The sequence below is a fragment of the Saccostrea cucullata genome, unplaced genomic scaffold, assembly GCF_032062105.1.
Source record: "Saccostrea cucullata isolate Sc308-1 unplaced genomic scaffold, CSIRO_AGI_Scuc_v1 ctg470, whole genome shotgun sequence".
NCBI lineage: Eukaryota > Metazoa > Mollusca > Bivalvia > Ostreida > Ostreidae > Saccostrea > Saccostrea cuccullata.
In genome coordinates, this window is record NW_026920893.1 from 1 (window position 1) to 25,966 (window position 25,966).

At 34.4% G+C, this 25,966-nt stretch overlaps 3 protein-coding genes across 4 annotated transcripts; 2 read left to right on the forward strand and 1 right to left on the reverse strand.

Moving 5' to 3' along the window:
• Positions 1-24: 24 nt before the first annotated feature.
• On the forward strand, positions 25-10,272 carry LOC134258591 (uncharacterized). The gene is made up of 6 exons (XM_062741140.1): positions 25-69; positions 5,318-5,366; positions 5,492-5,640; positions 6,358-6,620; positions 8,876-9,015; positions 10,145-10,272. Exons 1-6 carry the CDS (start codon positions 31-33, stop codon positions 10,270-10,272), a joined length of 768 nt encoding a protein of 255 aa, XP_062597124.1. The 5' UTR covers positions 25-30.
• A 900-nt stretch (positions 10,273-11,172) lies between these two features.
• On the forward strand, positions 11,173-12,700 carry LOC134258592 (uncharacterized). Its single transcript, XM_062741141.1, has 3 exons — positions 11,173-11,333; positions 11,891-12,044; positions 12,444-12,700. Exons 1-3 carry the CDS (start codon positions 11,253-11,255, stop codon positions 12,512-12,514), a joined length of 306 nt encoding a protein of 101 aa, XP_062597125.1. The 5' UTR covers positions 11,173-11,252; the 3' UTR covers positions 12,515-12,700.
• A 5,422-nt stretch (positions 12,701-18,122) lies between these two features.
• On the reverse strand, positions 18,123-25,288 carry LOC134258593 (uncharacterized). 2 transcript variants are annotated; one of them, XM_062741143.1, is made up of 6 exons: positions 23,351-25,288; positions 23,160-23,222; positions 21,417-21,514; positions 18,849-18,933; positions 18,316-18,547; positions 18,123-18,189 (listed from the first exon to the last, which is right to left on the reverse strand). In XM_062741143.1, exons 1-6 carry the CDS (start codon positions 25,284-25,286, stop codon positions 18,168-18,170), a joined length of 2,436 nt encoding a protein of 811 aa, XP_062597127.1. In that variant the 5' UTR covers positions 25,287-25,288; the 3' UTR covers positions 18,123-18,167. The 2 variants fall into 2 exon arrangements, with proteins under 2 accessions (XP_062597127.1, XP_062597128.1); XM_062741144.1 differs by lacking the exons at positions 18,123-18,189; positions 18,849-18,933 and having other exon boundaries at positions 18,376-18,547.
• Between the last annotated feature and the right edge of the window lie 678 nt (positions 25,289-25,966).

Consider the following 25,966-nt stretch of genomic DNA (forward strand, 5'->3'; position numbering starts at 1 on the left):
CTCTTTTATTTATTTAACAGATTAAAAAGCATGTCGAGAAACATCATTCTCTTTGTTTTTGTTTTAACAGTAAGTATTTTTTATTTAATTTCACATGAAGAACATTTCAGTATAATTTTTTTTCGGATTCAATTAATTGAAAAGGTTTTCAACATAATGAACGATTTAATATATTTATCTTTTTTGTGGGGGGGGGGGGGGGGGGGGGGGGCAGCATAGAGAAACCGACACAGGTTGATGGTTTCATTTTCATGTTAAAATTTTTGATTGATTTCAATCAGACTATTGCACGTCAGAATTAATACTGCATTCCTAAAAAATAAATACTATAGTAAAATATAGTTTACTATGGTACCAAATTTAAACTTTGGAGCTTTAATTTACTATGGTGAAAACTTTGGAACTTTGATTTACTATTGTAAACTATTGTTAACTATAGTTTACTATAATATTTTTTTTGTTACGGATTCTTCTATCGATATTGAAAAGATCATACACAAAAAGTTCACCCAGAATTGAATATAGGCTCTCGTAATTATGCTAAAAAAATGCAAATATAATTTTTATATTGTTTTCTCAAATAAAATGGCAAATTAAAAACAGAATTAAATTATACGTGTCTAGAATATTCAATGCAACAAAATAAAAATAAGTCCATAATTGTTGAAATTTTCAAAAATATACTGCCTGGTATCAAGTTTTTATATGACATGGAGGAGTTTAGGGAATCGTGTAATAATGTTCCCCTGTATTTCTTCAAATAGTTAAAACCGTTCACGGTAGATCAGTCAGTAGAGAGATCGCTCCTTGATCGGGAGGTCGTGAGTTCGTATCTCGATCGCAACTGACCTAGGGGCCCGTTTCACAAAGCCTACTTAGGACTAAGTTCTGTCTTAGGAAAGAACTTTTTCCTAAGTTCATTACTTATCCGTTTCACAAACCTCGTCTTATCTTAGGATTTTCCTAAGTTATGTCGTAACTTTAGGACAGGTAAATCGATGACTTAGGAAGAAACATTAACATTGCGGCTGCATATCCAAGATTTGTTATGGAGAAAGAGAATGTGTTTGGGGTGAGAAAATCCAATGGACTACTCGTATATGGATGATTGTGTTCTCTCCAGGCTAAAACTGCTTACTTTGCATGACATTACTAGGATTTCAATAATAATTTTCAATGGCAAACATAGGTTAAAATTAGTCCAAGGTATATAAAATGTCCGTTCATTTGGGCCACTGGAGCTGGCGAATTAGATGGTACACATGCTGGAATTATTCCTTATCATTTGAAGAGCACGCCTTTGTAAAAAAAAAAACACATATAATTTGATCCATTATTATACATGCATGCATACATTATGTTTTTATCTACATGTATATTTATTATAATCCTACTTGAAAAGCGGGAGGGTATATAGTAATCGGTATGTACGTCCGTCCGTACGCTTTGGGGTACCCACCTTTTATCCACAACTCTTCTCATACAACGGAATGAATATTTTTTTTATATATCTATTACTAGTATTTTAATCGATATTAAATTAGAATTTGAAAAAATGATATTTTAAATACTCAGTATATGGAAACACTTGTTCACTTTCGAGAAGTACGTGATTCTTGATGAACCCCGAACCAAGCTCCGGATATATATTATTATATCAGTAGATGCTTCTTCCAAGAATGGTTGCATCTAATCTCGATCCTTTAGGACTTTATTATTGAGGGGACACAAGCATAACGCAGTTTTGATTTCTTTTGTATTCAATATTTCGGAAAAATTATTATCATCCCCCCTCCCGTGCTCCTCCAGTTCCTACGGCCTTGAAATTACAACCAGTTTTCCTCTTCGCTTAATACAATTTATAGCTATGCATGAGATTTCAATAAATCTTCTTTTTTGATTTCCTCTTTTAGTATTTTCATACCTGTAGTCGCGAATTTTGTGATTATTTTTTCTGGCATGGCATCATCGTCTCAAAACACGGTCCGGAGTCCGTATATAGCTCTCTCCTACAGAATGGGAGAGGATCGTACATTTTGGCCGTGGTTTGCGACAATGCCTTATTATATAATATATTGATATATAATATATTATCTGTAAGAAAGCTTTACTCAGCACAAACAACTAACGTGGAGTAGTAATGGCAAGCATTTTTTTTTTCAAAAAATGTCCTCCTATGTCTACCCTATGCGAAGCAGTCATTTTTGAATTGCATTTAATAATTGACAAGCAGAAAAGTATAGTAAGAACAATACCTGGGATCGATACCTTATAAAGATCAAATTTTAAAAAAGTAAAGTATACACGTAGAACAATGTTTAAAAAATAAAAATATGTGCCCGGAGGGGAAAAGGGCTTGAAAGGATTTGTATGTGAATGCTTAGTTCTAGCAACTTCGCTAAGTTAAAACTTCCGTCCAAGTCCTTTGAAAGTACGCGCAATATTCCCAATCCCCCGCCCCTCCCTTTTTGAAGCTAACAATATAAACCACTCGGACATACTGAGAGTTGTAGATAGCGCGGCGAAATTATTTCATTAGTCAATGTAGAAGCACAACTTAGGAAATGACTTAGGAAAATTTTAAGATAAGATTGTTTCGTGAAACAGCTGTGACAAATCTTAGGAACTTCCTAAGTTATAACTTAGGCATATCTTAAGTTGTGTCTTACGACAAATCTTAGGAAACGTTTGTGAAACAGGCCCCTAGTCGTTAAAATGGGTAGCAACTGTTCCTTCGCCATGCGCTCGGCACTTTGAAGTTAAAGTTGCGGGTCCTTTGGATGAGACCTTAAAAACCAAGGCCCCGTGTCAGCGGCAGGCGCACGCACGACAAAGATCCCTCACTACTCATTGGCCCTGAGTGCCGAGTAAAGGTCAAAATTTGAAGCCCTTCACCGGCATATGGTGACGTCTCCATATAAGTAAATAATTCTCAAAAGGGACGTTAAACACTATACAATCAATCAATCAATCAATCAAATAGTTAAATTTGTTTTATTAATTATCCAACTTAAAAGGTTTCTAGCAGTACACGAGAAGTATCCTACATTTTAAATTAATTCATGTGTTTTAAGAACTATAGAATTATTGAATATGTAGTATCTGATTGATTTTGTTTGCGTTATCTTTTGAAGCATATATTTTGGCAGACTTTAAGAACAATTTGAAGGCAACTTGTGATTGGTTAACCAATTACTCGTCGGAACGATGGTAATCGATTAGAAAATCTGTATTCAGTTAGTCGGAAAAAATAAAATTTGTATTAATTTGATCTTTTTTATCGTAGAAATTTCTTTTTTTTTAAGGAATGAAGCTAATTTCATTTTATGTTATACGATATAACATAACTTGGGGCAGTTTACGCTTTATAAACCGCGAAGCGGTTTATAAAAAAACGTAAACTGCCCCAAGTGTTGTTATATCGTATAACATAAGTTGAAATTAGCTTCATTCCTTATAATTTAATTTCAGTATAGACAAAAAGACAATTTTTCTTCCAGAATAAGGTTTCAAATTGAGCATTATTTTAAAAGTAACGTCAAGCAGAGTAATACGTTTTTGACGTAACTCATTGTGACGTAGGCAAGTTATGTTATACAAAATATTATATGTTCCTCTGAATGATTTAGCCAATGAAACAGCTTGATACAAGTGAAATTAAATTATTTTTGAAAAAAGAAATCTTTTCATACATGTTAACTTTGATAATTCGGCGTTTTCACACATGCAAGCTGACTTGACTTGGATGTAATTATCGTTATCCGGGTTGAGAGTATTGGGTAATTAATCATTCTGAGACTGAAGTGTTAATTATTGTTAAAACACTATGCTGTTTACTGTCCTCTATTTCTTTAATGATGATTAAATTACCGTTGAGAACTGCAAATTAGTAAGTTTGTTTTTGCAATTATCTATCGAATATATTACTAAATATACTTTGTTTTAATTATGGCGACAACGCAGAACGAACGTATTTGTAATCTGCATTGAAAAAAATGTGATGATTTCTCTGACATGATTTGTGCTTTTCGTAACTTTTTTCCCAGTGTATATTGAAACTAAAATAAAACATATAACCTCATATGTTTTTTTAACGAAACAGTCTTCAAGTCCATAAAATAATACAAAACAATAACAAGGCAAATACGGACCTTTAAAACATCAGAGGTGGATAAGGTGCCATGGAGGAGTGAGCTTCCCCTGCTGACCGGTCACATCCGCCGAGTGCTCTTGTCATGATCCTGAAATAACAGGAAAAGCAAGAAACAAAACAAATTCAATGATTTAACATCTAGACTTTATCAGTTTTCTTGTATATAACGCGTATTTTGATACGGTTAACCGGTTAATCGGTGAGAACGCCTTGCGGTTAACCGATTAGCAATTCTGTATTCGATTGCCATCCCTAAAAACATGAAGATATCAACATCTAATCTTCTGCTACATGAAACGCAAATTCCTTGTGCATCTGTGATGTAATATTTGCTTGATATAAAGGACAGACATTATGTAGATAAAACAGTAGGTAACACTGATAATGTTGGTAAGCGTCTAACATTACAAATAGTGACACTGCGCTGCATTTTGTGGCAGATAAAGCTGAATGTCAGACTGAAAAGCAAGTCAAAGTATGTGAATACATAAATCATCATGGATCCAAAATAAGAAAACCTACGAGCACTTGAGGTTTTAATTGACACTGTTTATTAAAAAGGAATTAGTTATTTCCTACAATTTACATGTTAAATGTTTTGTCAATCACACCCATTTTTCGTTGTAAGTAACTATTGTCTATGTAAGCAAATTGTACTTTTTTGTAAGATTGATTATGTACAGTATAATATTCGTTTCAGTAGTTTCTACCCACAGATATTCTCTAAACGGGAAAAAAATTCACCCTGTTTGCACAGAACAAAATATGATAGTGATTAACAGTAAAATATCATCTTTTTGAGAAAAAAAGGCTCTAATTAATTTTTTTTATAAGGGTATGTGTACATGCATATGTGTTGTGTGTGTGTTTGTGTGTGTTTGCCAATTTTTGAGGGGATAGTTAGGTGTTTGTATGTGTGAGGGAAGTGTGTGTGTGTTTGTTTTGGGGAGGGGATATCCATACTTAAAATGTGTATGACCATGGGTGTGGAATGGGTGTGAACAACATCTGTTTTGTTGTACATTCATTCAAATTTAAATTTCTCAATTATATATATTCCAATAGTATAATTTGAACTAAGTAATAACCATCCTTTTTTTTTACTTATTTGTAACAGTTTTCCAGCTTTACGCGCAGTAACCTGCATATTATTTTTTTTCTAAGATCTCTGGCCCGGTGCTTGCTGACTGTGTGCACCCACACTATAGCTTTAGTATGTATTTTTTCTGTAATACTTATCTTTAATCTTTAAACATTTAAATTTAAATTCTTATATATTTACGAAATTGAAATAAAACTTTAACGTATCCGCTTGACATTAACTGTATATTGTCCCAGGATGCCTCGAAAGTGGAAGAATATATGTATTTGGAATTCATGATGGCAGCATAGTGACTTATATAGATGGTACTTGCAAGGACCGAACTACTTCACCAGAACGAGGAATAATAAATATCCCATATAATTGCACTAATGCAACTGATGAGGTACGGTTTACATAAATGGTAGCTCTGAATAGATTTTATAAAGTTTATTCATTTTAAATGTACTAATTTATTTTACTTTTCCAAAATGAAAATGAAACAATAAGAACTTCGTCAAACATAAGCCTTCCGCATTAGTTTAAAGGGTATCGTTTTCATATCCACGGTATTGACATTTCAAAGTTTTTGCGTGAATTTGATATAAAATATATGAATTTCCTTATATGACTCAGTGTGCATATTGAAATAGTTATGGGTAAAAAGGTGACTTTTCGACTAATCTCCCATGGCTTGTGGTTATAAAGGACATTGAGATAGCAAACAGTATTCAATATCAAATCTATAAAAAATACAAATCATGAGCAGACCAAACACGGACCTCCAAAACATCAAAATGGAAAAAAAAATAAATTTTTTTAACCCTTTGTCATAAGAGATCTGTAAAAATTTTCAAAACAGTTTAATTATAATTGTTTTAAGATAGTATTACTTTTAACAGACAAAAAACCTTGTCCACGAACATTGAAAACTTATCAAATATTTTGTATCAGAGTGGAGGGGGTGGGGGTGGTCTCGCCTTGTACCCCTTCATTCTTCATAGCAAACACTAATGGCTGAAACAATATAACCACAACTATTTAATATTAGTTATTTTTTGTTATTTATTAATTTTTTTTTATTTTTAATACTTATTTATAAATAACTACTTTTGCATCACAGAAGGCATATGAAATATCAATAAGCGTAAAAGACCCTGTGTTTGGTGAATATACTAAAAGCAGTACAACTACTAAAACAACCACATCAGTCAGTCCACAAAGTACCGAACAAATACAGAGTACTGATTCGGAGACCACGGAAGAAACTACCACAGAGGCCGTAGAAATAATTGGGGGACACAAAGAGCATAAATTTGTCATCAAATGTCTCAACATACCAAGCAGTGGTGTTAATAAAACTGTTGCACATGTTTTTCAGGGAGGGTACGTTTTATTTAGTGAAGACTAATTTTATAAAACGATATGATATAATATTTTTAGCCAAATAATAATTAATAGTACCTTAATTTTCTATGAAAAATTATTAGTCCCAAACATTTGTACTAGGTTTACAAGATGTGTTTGTGAAACACTTATGCCCCCGTATGCAACATAGCAAATATTAAACTTTTCTTAAATGCAAATTTAATATATTGGTACCAAAAGTAGGGTATTTTCACTTGAAATACAATGATGAAAAATATGAAGGTTTTTTCATAGGCACGGAAATCATCAAGGTCAAGTTCAATGGTATCCAATGAAAGGCCTTGCTACAAAAAATACATACATATAAACCATTATCATTTCGATAACAAGAAAATCACCCAATGATTAATTTTCAGAAAAAGGCAAATAGCCAGCAATTCATTTATTCTTACATGAAGACATCTGTAACATCTTTATTTTCCTCGTTATTAATTGTTATAAAAAATAAAATAATTATGAAAGGTAATTTTATGCTCCCAAGATTGTTGATTTGGAGGAACAAGAAAATAGGTTTTTTTAATTTATCCGTCTGTATGTCAGTTTGCTTGTTGTGCTGTTTCTCTGTAAAATCTTTAGCCTTGGCCATAACATTTGAGTTGGCTGGGCTGTGACTTTTATAATAAGAATCTTTTAGTACCACCAGATCTACTAGAAGTATTTAGTATTATTAGTATTAAGTAGTCCTCTTGACCTTGAAGATTTACCTATTTGTATGCAAAAAATTAAACTTTAACCATGCCATAAACATTTGATGAGTTGGTGCTAGCTAGGGCTTTCATACTTCACATGTTTATTTACTGTGATAAGACCTTTCATTAGGTGAAAAAAAAACATTTGAATTTGAACTTAAAGTCTGACCCACTTTTATACCTTTAGCCTTTTCCATAACATTTGAATCAATAGTACTTGGACGTTTGTATTTCACAGGTGTATTTCTTTTGACATGGCATTACTTAGGATATAAAAAATTCTGCCTTTTTGGCCTTGATATTTTCCCACTTTAAAACAATACTTTTACCTTGACCATAATTTATGAACTGTTAGTGATAGGGCTTTCCTTCGGATACCATCACTTTTGACATTTTGACCTTTGGAGTTGACTTGCATTTGAGAACCTCACCATGTGCTGCCTTTCCGAGGCATCAAAGTTTCACAAATACATCTTGTTCATTCGGTTTAAATCGGAACTTTACCTTTGAGAAACATTCAGGATTAAGGTGTGGGTAACGAAACAGCAACCATAGACAGTATTTAAAAATTACAGTTTCAGCATGAGGGCACATGTAGCTTGTTCTTTTGATAGATCTGTAAAAGATTCGATAATGATTGAATTGCAATATTTCTAACAGTTTTGCTGTTTGTTACATAACAATTTCAAATGCGTAAGACATTTTTACTGGAATGTTTTGTTGCTGAAAATTAATTTTATTCAAATATTAAATGAGAGGTATATATGTATGAAAAAGGTTTAAAATTATATATAACTTGGGATGCTCTATTAATAGAAGCAAGAACTAATGAAACACTAATATGTTTTACGGTGTGACCGTTGGGCCGAGCGGATTTGTACCATCAAAACACTTGATAAATTAATCAGCAACTTCAAACATCAAGCCGCACGAGACATATCGACTAGCTGTGACGTCACGGAGCTCCTCGGAACTTATGGAGACGGCCGAGCATCAGCCTGGCCTAAGGGCCATAAAACTTAGACGAGCTCACTTTCGATCTTGGTCTTGCTTTTCCACTATCAATTCCTTTGGAAAAAGTGAGACTGAGATCAAAAGTGAACTAATCCAAGTTTTATGGCCCCCAGGCCTGGTTGAAACTGTAGACCTAGCGCAATTTTGGTCGAAAAAATTCCAAAGTAAATTTTTCTTTAAAAGATTTCCACAAACTGTAAGCCATTTATTCTTTACGTTATTGTTTTTATATTTATTTGCGCAAAGGACATTGGGTAGTAAAGGAATTCTGGGAATGTTTCACAACAAAATTTGCCTGACGTATATACAGATTTCATTCCGAATTTCATCTGTTCTTACACGTTAGTCTATTGAGCTCACTGCGCGAGCATCGCTTCGCGACGCTCGCTGCGTTCGCTATCAAACTCATTTTAATGTTCCTTTTCTTGATTAGATTCCCTCGTAAAGTTTTTTTTTCTTTTATTTAATACATATATGTAAGTTTAATGTTTGTATACACTTTCATTCTAGACCTCACAAATTGCCAGAAAACCAAAAAGAAGTTTTTCCTGTCGAAATGCACTTCAAAGCTACCAAAAACATAGACGCTCCTGATATAAGCGAAATTTATATTGGAGATGAATTCTTTATGTTTCTTAAATACACTGGAGGTATGATTTTACTTTGGAAGTCAATCCCGAACTTCATTGTATAATTAATCCCCTTGTTCATTGAATATCATAAATACATACCGCTACGAACGCAAGGTTTGTGCAATAATTTTCTAAATATAATATTTTCGAAATATATCACGTTACACACAGTATGTAAATAAAAGGAAGTTGCATTTTCTTTTCTTTTCAGACGATAAAAACGAAAGCCAAGTGTCAGGTTAGGCGTTGGAACGATAAAGGTCCCTCACTGATCAATTGCCCTGAGTGCAGAGTAAATGTCTAAATCGATAATTGAAAACGTTTCTGATAAAAAAATTCCGAATAAAAAACTAACAATTAACTGTGTGTGTAATATAATTCATTAAAATGTGGAAAGATCCCTTCACAACGAAAGTTAGATAGGCACTACCTTGAGATTACGAAGGAATAGTCTCATTTTATCGACTTAGTAATCCCTTTATAGGGAGATATCTCGTTATAGTTGGAATAAGTTTTCTTTAAGCAGTTAAAGCCCGATTGACGCAGTGGTAAGAGCGTCTGCTCTAGAGTCGCGAAGTAAGGAGTTGATCCTTACGTGGCGGTTTCAAATCCCCCTGCGAGACTTGGAGACCGGTCTTTCGGATGAGACTGTATAAACCGAGGTATCGTGTCGCAGTAGGTGCTGGCACGAAAAAGATCCCTCCCTGCTCAATGGCCCTAAGTGCCGAGTATAGGACAAAATTTGCAGCTCTTCACCGGCAAATGGTGGCGTCTCTATGTCTCTTTATGAGTGAAAAATTCTCGAGAGGGACATAAAACAATATAATTCGATTAATCTGTAAGTAGTTAAAAGATATCATTTAATGGATTGGTAGAACATTTAAGCAATAAATGTATAGACAATTAAGCAAAGGTTTATTGGACTTTTTGAATAGGACGTGGGTATCTTAAAGGAGTCAAATAAATTAAATATACACAGGCCTTTAATAAACAGTTGCAATTTTTTCGGTTTCTACGCAACTACGGTCTTCATCAATATTTCTCAAATTATTTATTTCATATATTGGAAAGCATTTTTTCTCTTTGTTAAGACTCCTATTTTAAATCAAGCTTTATATAATTATTGATATTCATATATTGTTTTCAGCCTCTCACTATGCTGTTATACCAAAATCTTGTACAGCATATGCAGGGACAGTGGTGCCTGTAGATGAAAAGCTGGATAGTAAGAAACGCGTCAATTTGTGGGATGAAAATAGAGTAAGAACCTTATGAATGTTAAACATTATTTTATAGAAGGTAAGAAATGCTGCACGTCTGACTACGTGCTGATTTGGATCGAATGGAAAATTCGTAAAAATATTTCTTAAACTGCATACTGTAATATATCTGTAGTAGGATTCAACCACCTCTCTCTGCTCAAGACAATCTCAGTTTGAAAAAAAATAAACTTATATTCGTCTTGAAGACAAATTTTAGATTAGGTCAAAATTTTTTCGTTTGACTAAGATAAAAAAAATGCTCTCTCCTTCATAGGAAAATACCCGAATATCATTTTTTTTTTACCTTTTATTTATTTATTTAAGATATTGCTGAGCTTTTTGCTCGTCATTGTACAAAAGTTCATGTGGTTTTAGTTCATAAATTTTGTCTTAATATACACCGCTTGTCAATGTTAAACACGTACTCATCGTAGCATTGAAATCATCAGATTTCTATATTATTACAACAAAAATACGATAATTGTACAATTAATATACACTTTAGTGAATAATGTTTTTAGGCAAAAATTTAAAATGTGAGATAAAACTGTAAAAAGAATAAACCTCAATTATTCATATAAAAATATCCAATAATTTTATTAAAATCTTTCAAAAGAAATATTAGATAATTTATAGAAAATCAAAAATAATATTATATTTTAAATAGTATAATGTTTTAATGAAAACAGGGGTGATATATACAAGTCGTAATGCTAATTTCTATTGACAATTTATAAGCAATTTGAATATATTGCCATCATTTTATTATACTAATGACGTTCATAAGGTCAGGAACATGTATATTAGAAAATGGTCAAATATTGTCCCATCGAAATATTAACGTTGATATTTTAATTTTTAAATAAATGTTTTTTTATATCTATATTTTGTCTTGAAAACTTTCTTAAAAATAGAAAGGACTGCACAAAACAGAAGGAGTTACTGACGACTATAACGAAGTACAACAACAGTACATCAATAATTGCTGCCACAATGTACGGGTTTAGATTTGAGGGAGATGTTTACATCACTATAGCCTGTGAAGTTGGTGTTTTCCCAGAGAATCCTGACCATGTAAGTCAAATGTTTAAAGTTAAGTTAAAACTTATTCATGGACATCACTCAGGATGTCAAACTATTGACATGATTGTAATAAGCATTAAGCCCTCGATTTAAATTGAAAGTTCATTGTCATGGAATATATTTTGAATGAATGCATTAATTCTTTGAAAATAAAACAACTATAAATGCATAGTTACAAGTGTGATCAGTAATGAGTTAGGGCGGGTTCTAATCAAATCTACAGCATAAATTCAAGTTTAACACATTAATTCTTTAACAATATTTCCCCTGATCCTGTGTGCTACTCAAACCGAATCGGTGATTTAAGTGCATGTTTATAACGAGCTTCACCTGAGTGAATGAAGTGAATCTCTTTAGAATTTAAACTATATGGTATTTAACAAAAAATATAGACAAAAATAAACAAAACTTTTTTATAACAAAGCAAAGTCCAGTGGGAATTCTTAACAATTGCTACACATCCGTGAGTCCTAACAATAATACAGAGAGTTATATCTGTCTTTCAGTATGTTTTTATCATTTTGTTTTTGTTTTCAATGTTTACTTAGAAAATATGCAAAAATTCATCAAGACGAAAAAGGGACACCGAAATAACGAAAAGGGATGTTGTAGAAACTGCAATACACAGGAAGAACATTAACGGAAAACTAAGAATACTTGACTATCCATCTGAATATGGAAATTCGGCCAGTGTAACTGGAGGTAAATTAGGAAAAACTATTTTGATTTGTGTGCCCTCATAATCAAGGATTAGGGGAAATAAGACTATTCCTATTCCTTCGCCTGTCTGTCCAAATGATGCCATTCTATTTTTGTACAAAAACTTTGCCAATAACTCTCATTACTTTGATACTACTTTGGCTAGCATATTTCACATGTGCAATCTTTGTGTCAAGACCTTTCTTTGGGTACCAGTACAAGTTTAAATTCAATAAAATAAAAGTCTTTTGAAAGGCTATCTAAGCCTTAACTTCACTAAGAGCTGCCCTACGGAAGCATCAGTGTAAGAAACACATTTTGGGTTTTTTTATCATTAAACAAATAATATTTTAGTCTCTGTGACTGAATAATTAAGCGTTGTTAATTCTCTTTTCTTTTCAGGTTCATTTAAATGGAGCATGCTTTCCCTTGGAATAATGATTTCGTCGCTTCTTTGCAGCATATATAAATGAAGGGACATTTGAAACAGAATTATTTCATTCTTTTATGCCACATTGTCATTGTCTATATTTTTTTACTGTTTTTGTACATTTACAGTTGACAAAGCATTAAAACTTGATTAAGAAACGTATTAAATATTATGCGGTTTTATATTTCATCAAAATTACCAAATTTAGTTTTACAGAAACAAAACGTTACCCATATAAAACAATAACTATTTTATGTATTAATTGTTTTAAAAAATAAATCGAAATCAACAGAAGAAAAAGAAGTAAAATCATCGATTAAAATTTTTCCTGTTTTCATTTCCACATATATTGGAAAATAGTGATAATTAAAGAAATCAGAAGGTAATACTAAAAATTTTTTCTGATCCTTCAGAAGATCTGCAACAATTATCCTAAATAAATTAAAATGTGAAACATTTCATTTACAAACAGTGAGAAGAAATTTGAAATTAGATAAATTTCTGTAAGAGTATGTGAATTATGTGCCTCAACTATAATAATCTTATGTCGTATTTTAAAATGTATCTGTAGATTAAAAATTATCATGATTTAGAGAGAAGGAAACAACCTGGCAGCAAAACTTTCTGCAGCATAACAAGTATACAGTCAGCATATAATAACACTCAATCAACATTAACATTCAGTTAACATTCAAAGCTTAGTTTAATAGTTTTTGGTAAAAAAAAAAAGTATAAGCAATAAAGATGATACACAAATACACATTAAACCCCCTGGAGACACGGGAGAACTAAGAAACTATTAAAATTGACATACATTATATATCCTTGAAAATATCTTACAGCTGATGACTAATTTCTAGCGTGTGATTTTTTTATGATATGTATATGGAGTATGTTAAATCATAACCGTCCGAAAACGGCAAAAGTAATTTTATGTGGCAGGAAATGGATGCGATAGAAAAAGTGTATATTCAATACGGAATAAAATGACAGAAAATTTCACACAGGCTGGGAAATCGGTGACTTTAAATACCAGTCTCAATCAAATCTATGATTTGCCCCCCGAAGACCGGAGAAGTCTCTGGATGAGTCTAGTAGCCGATCGAATACGATTCCGAAGGAGAATTCGACAGTTAGAACATTTGTTAGTCTTTGAGAAATAAATCATGTAATACTACGTCAGTGTTTGTTATTTATGACGCCATCTTGAATTTTTTTTTTCGACGCGGAGTCTGTGTATGGTTTTTGATCAAACAAAAAGAATTAGAATGGATAATGATCTATAAAGTAAATACGAAAGGTTTTCAAACCAGTACGATTGTTTTCATGTAAAAATTTCTTTCACAAAAGATCTGGTGATTTAAAAAATCAGGGGATGTGTAATACCTTGTTGACACCCAGTGTAACTTCAGTTTTTGATTTTGGTAAAAAATAAACGATCAAGACTTGTACATATTCTAAAAAAGTAAATACGAATTGTTTTTAACCTCATGGCATTCTATTTTTCTTAAAATATCAGTCAGAAGAATGCTAGATTCCAAGAATCCTTATTTATCTCATAGTATGATTTTCTGAAAATCCGTGACCTCTGACCCCTATTTTGTCTATACCTAAACTCATTTTAGCTTGATTTTTACCCTGATCATGATTCTTTTGAAATAAAAACTATATCGGGACTCTTCCCTAGGCCCCTTCTGCCGATCCCTCATTTGTTTTCCTTGTCTCACCCTCTAAAAAAGACTTGAAAGGCTTATTTTATACACTCAGGTCACTGGATTTCGCCTCGTTACTTCGAGGTTTTTTACTCTTTTCTCCACGACGGATGCATGTCATGTATCAATTCTAGTATGAAAATAGGCAGGAACTTACCTTGTTTTGACCTGTATCATGATGGAATCCAACTATGAATACACACTGAATAATCCATGAAAATGTATATGTCCAAAAGTACAAATCACACACAATTTGGGTTCGCCATGATATATAGGCATTCGCCATCGAGATGCTCTCTTTTACGTCCGTCATGAGTGCATTAATACAGACACGCGTCAGTACTCAGAATCATTCGTTAGTATCATCGTATACGTGTACAATGGCTGATGGAAATATCCCCAACTTTTACCTGATCAATGGCGATGAATTTTTAGCCGTGTGGATTGTTAGAGATGTCACCACCAGTAGGGAGCTGGCCCGATGGCCTACTGCTACACTTGGCTTAGCCCAGGATATACCAGGGAAAAGGGGACAGAGGGCAAGAAGAAGAAGACGCACGCAGCAACGGCGCTCCTCCCCCTACAGACGGGCAGATGAAAGAGAGGCAGAGGGCGATGATGAAGAACCCCGGGGACCCACGGGATACTCGGCGCCCCTTTCCAGTCCGGAGGCCTACCGGAACCTGTCATCTCCGCCCGAGTACACCCTGGGGAGCCCGTCCCCCTCCAAAACCACCAACAGAGACTTTATCACCCAGCCAAAGTCCCAAAATAGCAGTAGGAGGAGCCGAGTCCCCATTTTGGACACCCCCCGTAAACAATGACTGGGCAATGAGCAGTGAGGAGGAGCAGGAACCAGCACCCCCATCAGTACCAGTCTGGGCCTTTCAGGTGTCGGATGCCAGATTGGAACAGTGCCCTGTTTGCTTGGAGGGGAACTGGCCCTCAAACTATGTGTGTCTGGACTGCTATAACAAGCCTGCCTGTTATAGCTGCTCCCGGGTGTTGGTGAACCAAACAGATCCACCCTCCTGTTGTCCGCTCTGTCGGCGCTAGGAAACGAGGCCCCCTACCACCCGCGGCGTCAGCGGATTGAGGCCATCACGCCCACGAAGACCGCCACCCCCGACCAGACCTCCGCCGCAAGCACCCCCCGCAAGGTCAGAGTTCATGAAGCCTTTAACCTCCAATCAGCGGGCACCCCTCGCTGGGAGACATGATGCAGACCTCAAATTGGGTAAACCCTGTATAAAAAAAATCAACATACCCAGCGCTCTTTTTAGAGCCACCAAATGTTTAGAAAAGATGCCTTCTTTACAGAGGTAAGTAAGAAACGTTTTGTGTCTAAGAAAAGATTACCTTTTATACAGTAGTAACAAGAAACGTTTTGTATCTAAGAAAAGATTACCTTTTATACAATAGTAATAAGAAACGTTTTGTGTCTAAGAAAAGATTACCTTAAAATACAGGGGTAATAAGAAACGTTGTGTGTATCAAGTCAAAATAACACCAGGTCATTATATAGTTTTTATAAGCACTTAATTTTTTTTAATTCTTTTTTAAACTTACAAATTAATTAAAACTTATTTTATAACTTATATTTTCTTTTAAATTAAAAACATTATTTTTTTTAAATACAAATAACAATAATAAATTTTTTATTTTTTTTTTTTTTATATCACATAAAACAATAACACACATATACACACATACACATTTAATTTTTATGAAAAATGTACACCTTTTTGTGTGTACAAATTGTTCAACATAATGTCTATAATGAGTCCAGTTTCCTTTTTTATAAGGAAAAGCATATTAACTTTAATACAGTTAGTACAAAGGTCTTCGTATTACGCTGGTAAATATCTTTTACTTTAGAATTTCGTCCATTTTTTAAAATAAATCTATATATTAAACATAACGTATAAACGGTTAGTTAAAGGGTCTTCATAATATAGAGGTGAATATTTTTTTTTATATTGACTTTGGAATATGACTCATTTTAAAAATAAAGACAACACATTATATATCAGCAGTTTCGTTTAAAGTCATCATTTTGTACATGTAAGTTCTATGGTCGATACCATGACCTTGTCAGCAAATACAATTAATCTCTGAGTCATATGCTGACTGATTTTTTTCATACCAATTGTTAGTCCATTATTTATACACTGAATTGACGACAGATTTTCCCGTTATTTCCTGATCAAAAGAAGGAGCACACGGCGGGTGTGACCGGTCGGAAGGAGATGCTCACTCCTTCATGGCACCTGATCCTAGTATCATCTACCTCTGATGTTTTGGTGGTCCGTGTTTGCCCTGCTTTTATTTTGTATTGTTTTATGGACTTTGAGATTGAATACTGTTCGTTATCTCCATATCCTTCTTATATAACTTTTAAACAGTTAGTACAAGGGTCTTCAAATTACATATTGCATAGGTGTATTCCGTATGACAGGACCTTCCTAAATTTGAATAACAACTATTTTGACATTTTGATCTTTACAATGGAGTTTGATCTATATAGTGTTGAAAAAATATATCTTGTCTATAGCGCCGCATTTTATTTCCGGAAATATACATAGCATTTCCGACATTTTTTTTTTTGATTTCAGACATTTTTTTTTTATTTCTGACATATTTTTTTGTTTCATTTCCTGACTTCACCTATGTGGCAATTTAAGAATTTCAAACGTAGCATACCTAACGTTGTTCATGAGAAAATACACAGAATTTTATTTTATAAAGAATCATATGGGAAATTAATTGGAAATGGAAATATTAAGATTTGAATTGCAACGCTTTATGATATTTCAATCATTAAGCGGCACTGTATCATTAGGGGTTGCTACACAGCTCCTCTTCTTGAGGGCTTATATTGAAGATCATATACAATATTTAATCTCTCCGACCCCTGTCAAAAAAAAGTAATGACAAATGTGTAACATTTAAAGGGGCAGATTGATGAACAGACACCAATCCAGGGAAAAAATACAAGATGTTCATGAAGCAAACGCCCGAAACACTATGTGATTCCAGGGAGTGAAGTTAGGAAACAGTAACCGATCTCATATAACTTCAAACAATACGATTCTAAAGGAAAATCCAGAAGTAAGATGAGGGGGCTAAGAGGAGTAAGCATTACGCCGTGCACCGCTCACACCAGCCATGTGCTCTCAATATAAATTTGGTAAACGGATAGTTCTTAGTACTAAAATAGCTTAAAAACAATGGCCTTACCATTGCTCTATGTACGATAATTACACGAGATTTTCAAATTTCCCAGTAATATCAACTTATCTATCAATATCTTGCCCTGGATCAAAAAAATAATCTTACTCCGCTCTTGTGCACTAAATAGATAGGGACACACAATAAGCACAATATGCAGTTGATATTGAAATATTACTCAAAATAAAAAAAAATAGAAATTGGATAATTAAAACGCCTATATATAGTAACGATTATTTTTAAATAGTAGGTGTCAATCAAAACCTTAAGATAGAAGTTCGAATGAATCTCAACATGCAGTTATCAAGAAATGAACATAAAATATATTGATTGATTGATTGATTGGATACTGTTTAACGTCCCTCTCCAGAATATTTCACTGATATGGAGACGTCACCATTGCCGGTGAAGGGCTGCAAATTTAGGCCTATGCTCGGCACTCACGGCCATTGAGCAGGTAGGGATCTTTATCGTGCCACATCTGCTGTGACACGGGGCCTCGGTTTATACGGTCTCATCCGAAGGACCGACCCATTTAGTCGGCTTTTACGACAAACAAGGGGGTACTGAGGACCTATTCTAACCCGGATCCCCACGGGATAACACAAAATATAATAAATATTATTAATGTAATCCTGAGTTTGTTAAGATGAATACAACAGAAATGACCATAAACACATTTTATTGCTTATATTACATTTATATTTGTGCACCACTTTGAAATTGGTTACTGAAATTTCGACATGATGGCTATCATACTATGCTTGGGGAACCACTGAAACAAAAGTACTTCCATTTAACTATAATTCCCAATAATGAAATTGATTCTTTTTTGCCCCTGAAAAAATTAATCTTCGAACGTGGAGAAATAGTGAAAAAATAATATGAAAGCTACTGATACCTTGTTACAACATTGAGTCTCTCGCAGATGTAATAAAACTCGGAATGGCAGCTTTCAGCATACCACTGAAAGTGATTATCGGAGTCCATGCTCAGACAATTCTTTTCTTTGTCGTTATTGAAGACTCTGCCAAAGAATGAGGAAATGACGTCATGTCCGTTGGATGCCCAGATCCAGTGTCCCTCGCGCACTACATCAGTTCCATCGACCCAGATCTTCTCACCACGTATGTCTGCGTCACATTGGAAAAAAAATATTTGTAGGGATGTAAAAATAAGTATTATTTTTTGGAAGTGTGCCGTCATCAATTCGAGTCCTGACCGGAAAATTGCATGACCAGGAAAAAAACTTAAATTGAATTTGTTGTTATTAAATTCGTCAACCCTTTAAGCAATTATGCTTTGTGTAGAGACATAAGGTTTACAATTTTTTAACGCACATAGCCGAAGAAATACATATATATAAGTACTAGACAAAATATCTTTAGAATTTTATATTATGTATGGTTGAGTACATTCAGTACGTTGATTTACCTCCATGAAGCTGGAAAGCTATTGAGCTGACATCTGCTCTACTTTCGAATGTCGCAAGAGTTCCTTTCAGTGCCTCACACATTTCCTACACAAGGCACCATTTTCTCCAATATTTTTCTTCTCTCCCCCCCCCCATCTCTCTCTCTCTCAAAAGAATCTATTTTTTAATCATGATTCAATTTGATTTCTTGTTAGCTAGGTGATCATTTAAGAAATAAACAACAGTGTTAAAAATTCTCTGGGAAACGAACTTTTAGTTGGTCACTTAATGAAATTCTGTGAAACCCGAAGGGCTTCTTAGTAGATTTGATCACGTACCAACAAAAAGTATTCAAAACCTTATTCAAATCGAAAGAAAAGTTATTGTTCTATCTCGTGATTGAAAAAAAATCCATATTGTTTATTATTTTATATTTTATATCGTCATTAACTTAGAAATATTCCAAAACAAATTGCACAATTTTTTGCATGGTTGTTATTATCCATGCGTAATTTGACAAAAGTAATATGTAAATGTGAGTTTTGCCGATGCTCTCGTGTAATTCGTAGACTTACGATTTGTCAACTTGTGAAATGTAAATTGCACTTTCGTGATTTGTAAATTATGCAAGACTGCATTATTCTTACACATATTGAGACGAAAGAGTGCGCTATTGGGTTGGCAGGTTAATTCCTTGCTTAACAATTATTCATTTCCCCAATGCGTCCAGCAATACACAAAACTCGAGGATCATTGACGCGGCTGGCTCAGGAGTGGTATACATGAATTGTCCATTATCCCACCCCCATCCACCCATACACACGCACCAGACCTACTTGCGATTTTCTTTTGCGTTTGGAAGATTTTTTAGAGGACGTGAAGCTTCCCCTTATTTAGAAAATATGCATGTATTGACAGACCCATTCTTGTCTTTGTAAAGTACACATTTGTTTGTATATTTACGGAAAAATTTAAATTAAAATTTAATTGAAGTGTTCATATAATACAACTTTAAGTTCTGCCTGACATTTAGTTTATTTAAGCTCCTCCAGTGAGGGTAAAACTGTAAAATTACAATCAAAGAGTTACAAAAAGAAACTTGTCAATATTACATTTACATAATAATCCAATCCATAATTCATACAAGGCCAAATATAGAAAATTGAGATAAGGAAGGGTTTTAGGTTTAAGCAATAAATGACAGGTTAAAACTCTAATATATGATATAAGCAATTACTGTTTGATCTCAACAGAATAAAAAGATATTAAACATAAAAATAATGACAGCACTCGAAAGTATACTATGCTTTACGTTATGCCAAATTGATGCATGCAACACTAAACTGACATAAGAACACATGACAATAAATTACAAGGTTAAAAATTGACAATCTGGAGATAATTAAAGCTTCCTATGATGCTTATCAAAATACTTACTCCATAGTATGTCTAAAATACGCCAAAACTAAGGTGTTGGGTTACATATAGTTTAATTACATGCATTCTCATGAAACAAAATGAAATTCAGCAAAAAAGCTCCCGTGCCTTGGGCCCAAGGATCACACAGAAAAAGAATGTGAAAAATCTAATCCTCATGCATTTAGCAACGTTAATGAAAGGAGCACCCATACAAAAAAATAATTGAAACTTTTACTAGTATTTGAAAACTCCGGGAAGGGTGTGGTATTTTAATTACTTTTTTACTAGACAATTTTATCTGCTAAATTTCAGTAAAACATGTTTGAGAAAAAAGCGGCATTAAATGGGAGCCCCCTCCTATACTACGTTCCCATTCTTTGCGTTTCTTATAAAACGAAAAAAAACCTTACGGGTTCTATTCCCTCGGAACACTCCGTGCGCGGATTTAGAGGGGGTTTGGGAAACGACTCTACCCTTCCCCCGGAATGAACAGAGTATATATTGAAGCACATAGAAAATGACTTTAGACATACACACCCGCCACACACACACAAAAACCACAGATTTTTTTTGTTTGGAATATTTTGACTGGGGTGCACCTCGCACCCTTTGAAAAATATTCCTGAGATTCACGCCTGGTCTTGTATATACAAAAGATAGGCTTTGTGTGTTGAGATCCCCTTTCCTTTCTGTATTAAACAGTTTAAGAAACCGTTTGAAGGCATAATATGCATGCAAATTACAAAACTCAATTGGTTAAGGATCTTTTTTACCTTTTGGGCGAAATGACGTGCCACTGTTATAGCGCCCTCTTTCGTCTTAATTAGATTGAACCTTTGCATAATTTACAAATCACGAAAGTACATTTTATAAGTTGACAAATCGCAAGTCTGTTGATATTCACAACTTAAAGATAATTTAATTTTCCAATCTTTGGCCCAGAAGGCATAAAAGTCTCTTACAATGATAAAAAAAAGAAAGACTAATAGTTCTTAAAGAAAGGTTACATACACAAACATAAACATACCCTCACCCACACACCCTCCCTCCCTTACATATATATTCATGTTTAATTTTGTTTCGAGTTAACTTGTAGGGGAGAGGAAAAATCCCACCATATTTATTAGAGATATCATCGGTATTGAATGATTAGGATATTAAGGACCTACTGCTGCTTGCGGCCAGGAGAGCTTGCCATGGCTGATCATATAACAATGGTTGTCTATGCTGGTCCAGTCTGCAGGGCAGATGTCGTACACCGCAGCGGCTGTAGATAAAATACAAATACTCCGCATATAATGTATCATTATACATGATATCAAGGCTCTGCTAAAATAACGGCCGTGAATAATACAATATGAGTTAATTAAACAATGAAAGGCTTTTTTTTGGGGGGGGGGGATGTTAGTACAGAAATTAATGCCGCTGCAGTTCCAGAAAAATACATTCGCGTGCTTCAAGCCCAGCTTCTGTAGCTATTTGTCCCGCCTTGCATGTGATTTTTTTTTAAACTTCGTAGATTTATGTAGAATAATATATATAGATACATCCACTTTATATTTTTCTTTATTTAATTTTTATGAAGACGGTCCCCATTGATCGGTGCATAACGACACTTGGCAAGCCACCTGCTTAGATTTCTGAAATCATGGCCGTTCCATCAGTTATGCTTACAATGACATATATATTCAATTTAGCTGCATATCTGAAGCGTTATGGTTTTATATATTAGTCTTTGACCATAACATATGGTTAAAGACTAATATATAAAACCATAACACTACAGTTCTGCAGCTATATCCATTTATGATACAGCTGCAATAGCTGCGACATTAATTCTCATACTAACACTCAAAGAAAACATTTCATTATTTAAATAAAGGAAAAGATACTGTAAACGTACTAGTATTACATTGGCTTTGTATTCTTTTTAGCGGCTTTAGCGGGACGCAGCAACCGCTAAATTAAGTACAACGCTAAATGTGTTGTACATGTACACATAAATTAAGAGTATGAAGAAATACTTTAAATCAAATCTACGCTAACTTATTCAAAAGTCAATTCCGCCAAATACCGTACACGCTAAATTTCATTAGTTACCCAGTGAGTTAGTGACCTTATAATGAGTCATACAGGGTGTGAAATGGACATCCGGATTTCCATTTTACACTTGTAATTTTTTTCCCAATAAATTTCAATTTCCCAAGTATTTCCCCCTTGCCGAAAAAAAGGTTCTCTTCCCTAAGTGAGTTGCCTCTTTCATCCTTGCTTTTAATTACACACTAACATTAGGTTTTACTTTTTTTTTTACCTTTGAATTAAAATTATACATCACACCTAGAGACCAAAAATATAATTATACACTGAGAGAATAACCTAGTTAAACTACTTTTAAGGTAGTGATTGTATGGACAGTGATTAGTAATAACTCTGTTTACTAGCTAAGATAGTGAAAAGTGGAGTAGTGGTCGTAAAGATACTTTAATACCTAGTGAAAGTTACTTATGAATGCTTAGATTTACTAATGTTATCTAGTAAATCTACCCAATACCTAGTAAAACTACTTTTAAGGTAGTGATTGTATGGACAGTAAATTTACTAGTCTTCCCAGTGACTTTCACTAATTATTTTTTTCAGTGTAAGCTCGTTTAAAAATTCGACCGTCAATTCAAGGCTCTTGGGTGAAGGGTTTTGGTGAGAGAGCAGGCCTACAAAATTAATCATGATGAACAGAATTTAGCAAAGACTAATGCAAGTCATCTTTGTATTCATCAATTATATTTTACAATGATAAAATTGAAGTAAAATCATTGCATAGTATGTTAGACGAGATATCCGTTTTTGAAAACAGAAAGAAAATAATTTCGGGCTTTGTATTTTTAGAGAGAGAGAAAGAGAGAGTTGCATCATACCAGTGTTTATTGCTTGAGGCTGGGTAACTGGAACTGATTGTGTTGACGTATCTTGTTTCCCCTCTGAAAATGATATAATGAAGAATCTTTAATTTTTCTAATGTTAAAACGCATGTTTAAAACGCTTTTAAAGTACATTTATCACTTTTCTGCAGCGCTTAGGATATGTATACAGATACAACGCTCCTTACCAGTACGAGAACCTTTAAAATTCCCACAAGTAGGAAAACCATTCGGAACCGGTGGTAAGTTTGGAAAAGAGTCGTTCAGAAGTAAAGTCATGCCGTCTGCTGAGTGGAGTTGGATGTGGCAATGCATGATCCATAATCCAGGGTTACCAGCCTTAATTCTAACCACCGCGTACCCACCACTAGGTACGATAACTGTGTCTTTTCGCGGTGGATCCACGAGGTTAAGACCAAGAATGTTTCCATGCCTCCATGATGGATCACTCCAAGTGGCATTGTTACAGAAACTTTCATCCTGAGTGGTTCCTCCTTGACAGTCTATGTCTGCATTTTGCGATACGAATTCACCTGTTGACGTATTGTAATTACCATATCCCATTTTTAAAACATAAAATGTATACCCATGCATGTGAATTGGATGAGACCAACCTTTTCCTTTCCCCATATTCACAAACACAAATTGTATTGTATCGTTGTGCTTCAAGTCTATGGTGTTAGTACAGGAGCAGATCTTTTGTTCCCCACAGTCAGCTTTTGAACATTGTTCCGTTATCTCGGCCGGCTGAGATATCGCAGAGACAGTAGGAAATGCAAATTCTACACCGTTAACAGAAGCGGGGGTAAAGTTTAGTCCTGGAAATGCAAAGTTCAGAAAATGTTCCTGAAAGGCTCCGGGTTGATAATCAGGAACTTCTTCGGGGGAATAGCTCCTGATGCTATCCAGTGTTATACACCGGATATTGGTTTCATTTGGATAAAAAGAAAACGGACAATTCAAAACCAAGCACTTGTGCCATGACAGACAATTTGCTCGGGTGGAGAAGATGTTCACAAAATTCTGGTCTGCTCCGTTATAGTGTAAAACCGCTTCGACTAGTGTGCGTCTGTTAACCTCTAAGGTATGTCCTCTAATCATGTAGTTTCCAACAAAGTTATTAGTGTATATAACAGAATCAAATCTCTCACCAGGGTGTATTATCAGTGATTCCACATTTATTGGTTCTATGTAATATCCATCAGTGGCCACAACTCTCAAAGGATGGCTGTCTACAGAAATTCTATAGGGATACAAACCATTTATTACACGGAATCTGTATTTTTTATCTTTTTTAACTTTAAAAACTTCAAGGGGTGCTTCGTTGTGTGCTTTGGTAGAGGAGTCATAGTACCTTCCTCTCCCGTTAATTAAGGCTGATTCGGCATACCAGAGACTGAATTTAGACCCATCCAGAGCCACAGAGGGCTTGATTTCTTTTCTATTCAAAAAGACTCCAGCATTGGAATAAAGGAATGCTTGGTCGACGTCATAGTCATGGTTCCAGTCCTGTATTTGCATGACAAAGTCTCCACCCAGTCCTTGTACAATCGGTGGTGGATTCCGCTCTTTAATAATCAAAGCGCCATATAAACCCTTTGCTCTCTGCGCTCCAACATGGGAGTGATACCAATATGTTCCACTAGGGCGAGCTTTAAAGGTATATGTAAATGTTTGTCCAGGGTTAATGGGACACTGTGTTACAAACCCTACCCCGTCCATGTAGGGTGTGCCTTTCTGTGGTAGTCCATGCCAGTGGATGGACACGGTATCAGAGTACAGTTTATTTTTAACATGTACCACAAGTGTTTGGTCTTCGAACACTGTAATTGTTGGCCCTGGCAGACTGCCGTTGGCTACGATAACAACTCTTTGCATTTCCCATCCGTCAGTTGTGATGACTTCATCTACGTTTATTGGTGTAGCTGCGGTAAAATTGGTAACGTCATAACGATACAGACGGCCACCGTGTGGAAACACAGCTTTTTCTGTCTTATGGAACATGGTCAGTGAAGTAGCTATCTCTAAGGTCGTCTCACAGATTGACGCATGCTCATCGCAAAGAAAAGCCAATCCATTGCTGACCAGAAAGACGACCATAGTCAGGAAATATATATAGTACATGTACATCTGAAATAGAAACAAAAAATAATTTAAGCCAAAAATAAGTAAAATCTAAAGTAATGTGTTTGGTGGTATCTTTTGTTTGTTGTTTTATATGTTTAGACATACTTGAGGCGTTCGGGTCTATTCATATGTAGACACAATGTTTCCCAGTAGGCTTGCAATTAATGGTACTTAAGAATCTGACACATCTGCTTCATATTTGAATATTTTGTAAAGAAGACCTACTGGTAGTATAACAACAAAGCTTTAATATACCTTTATCATTTGGATAAGGGGTTGATATCTCTCACTTGATGCGATACACGAGACCATGCTCTACGTATGAACATTTATTTAAACGAGGTAAGTTATAAAAACACGAGTTGATGTAACAAGAATATCAAAATCTCATTTAAAGTCGTCATTCCATAGGTTCTATGGTCGATACAATGAATCAGCAAATGCAATCTTTCATTAACTAAAATAATTATTGACGTTTGTTACAACGCACTTTGAAAAATTTCGCACTTCAAAATCAATTTCTTTTCAAAGTGCGTTAATATCGACCATATTAACGCACTTTGAAAAAAAAATGTAAAGCTTGATTAACATTTTTACAAATAATCGGTATGATAAATAATTGATTCTGGTTGAATAACTTTTTGGTGATAAGGTCACTTCAGGGCTTGAAATATTGA

Coding starts and splice junctions, on each gene's coding strand:
- LOC134258591 (XM_062741140.1), top strand. CDS start 31: ATGTCGAGAAACATCATTCTCTTTGTTTTTGTTTTAACA. Junction 5,641..6,357: donor GCACTAATGCAACTGATGAG/GTACGGTTTACA, acceptor TTTGCATCACAG/AAGGCATATGAAATATCAAT. Junction 9,016..10,144: donor GTTTCTTAAATACACTGGAG/GTATGATTTTAC, acceptor TATTGTTTTCAG/CCTCTCACTATGCTGTTATA.
- LOC134258592 (XM_062741141.1), top strand. CDS start 11,253: ATGTACGGGTTTAGATTTGAGGGAGATGTTTACATCACTATAGCCTGT. Junction 11,334..11,890: donor TCCCAGAGAATCCTGACCAT/GTAAGTCAAATG, acceptor ATGTTTACTTAG/AAAATATGCAAAAATTCATC. Junction 12,045..12,443: donor TTCGGCCAGTGTAACTGGAG/GTAAATTAGGAA, acceptor TTTTCTTTTCAG/GTTCATTTAAATGGAGCATG.
- LOC134258593 (XM_062741143.1), bottom strand. CDS start 25,286: ATGTACTATATATATTTCCTGACTATGGTCGTCTTTCTGGTCAGCAAT. Junction 23,223..23,350: donor TTTTAAAGGTTCTCGTACTG/GTAAGGAGCGTT, acceptor TATCATTTTCAG/AGGGGAAACAAGATACGTCA. Junction 18,190..18,315: donor AGACTCAATGTTGTAACAAG/GTATCAGTAGCT, acceptor CTTTTGTTTCAG/TGGTTCCCCAAGCATAGTAT.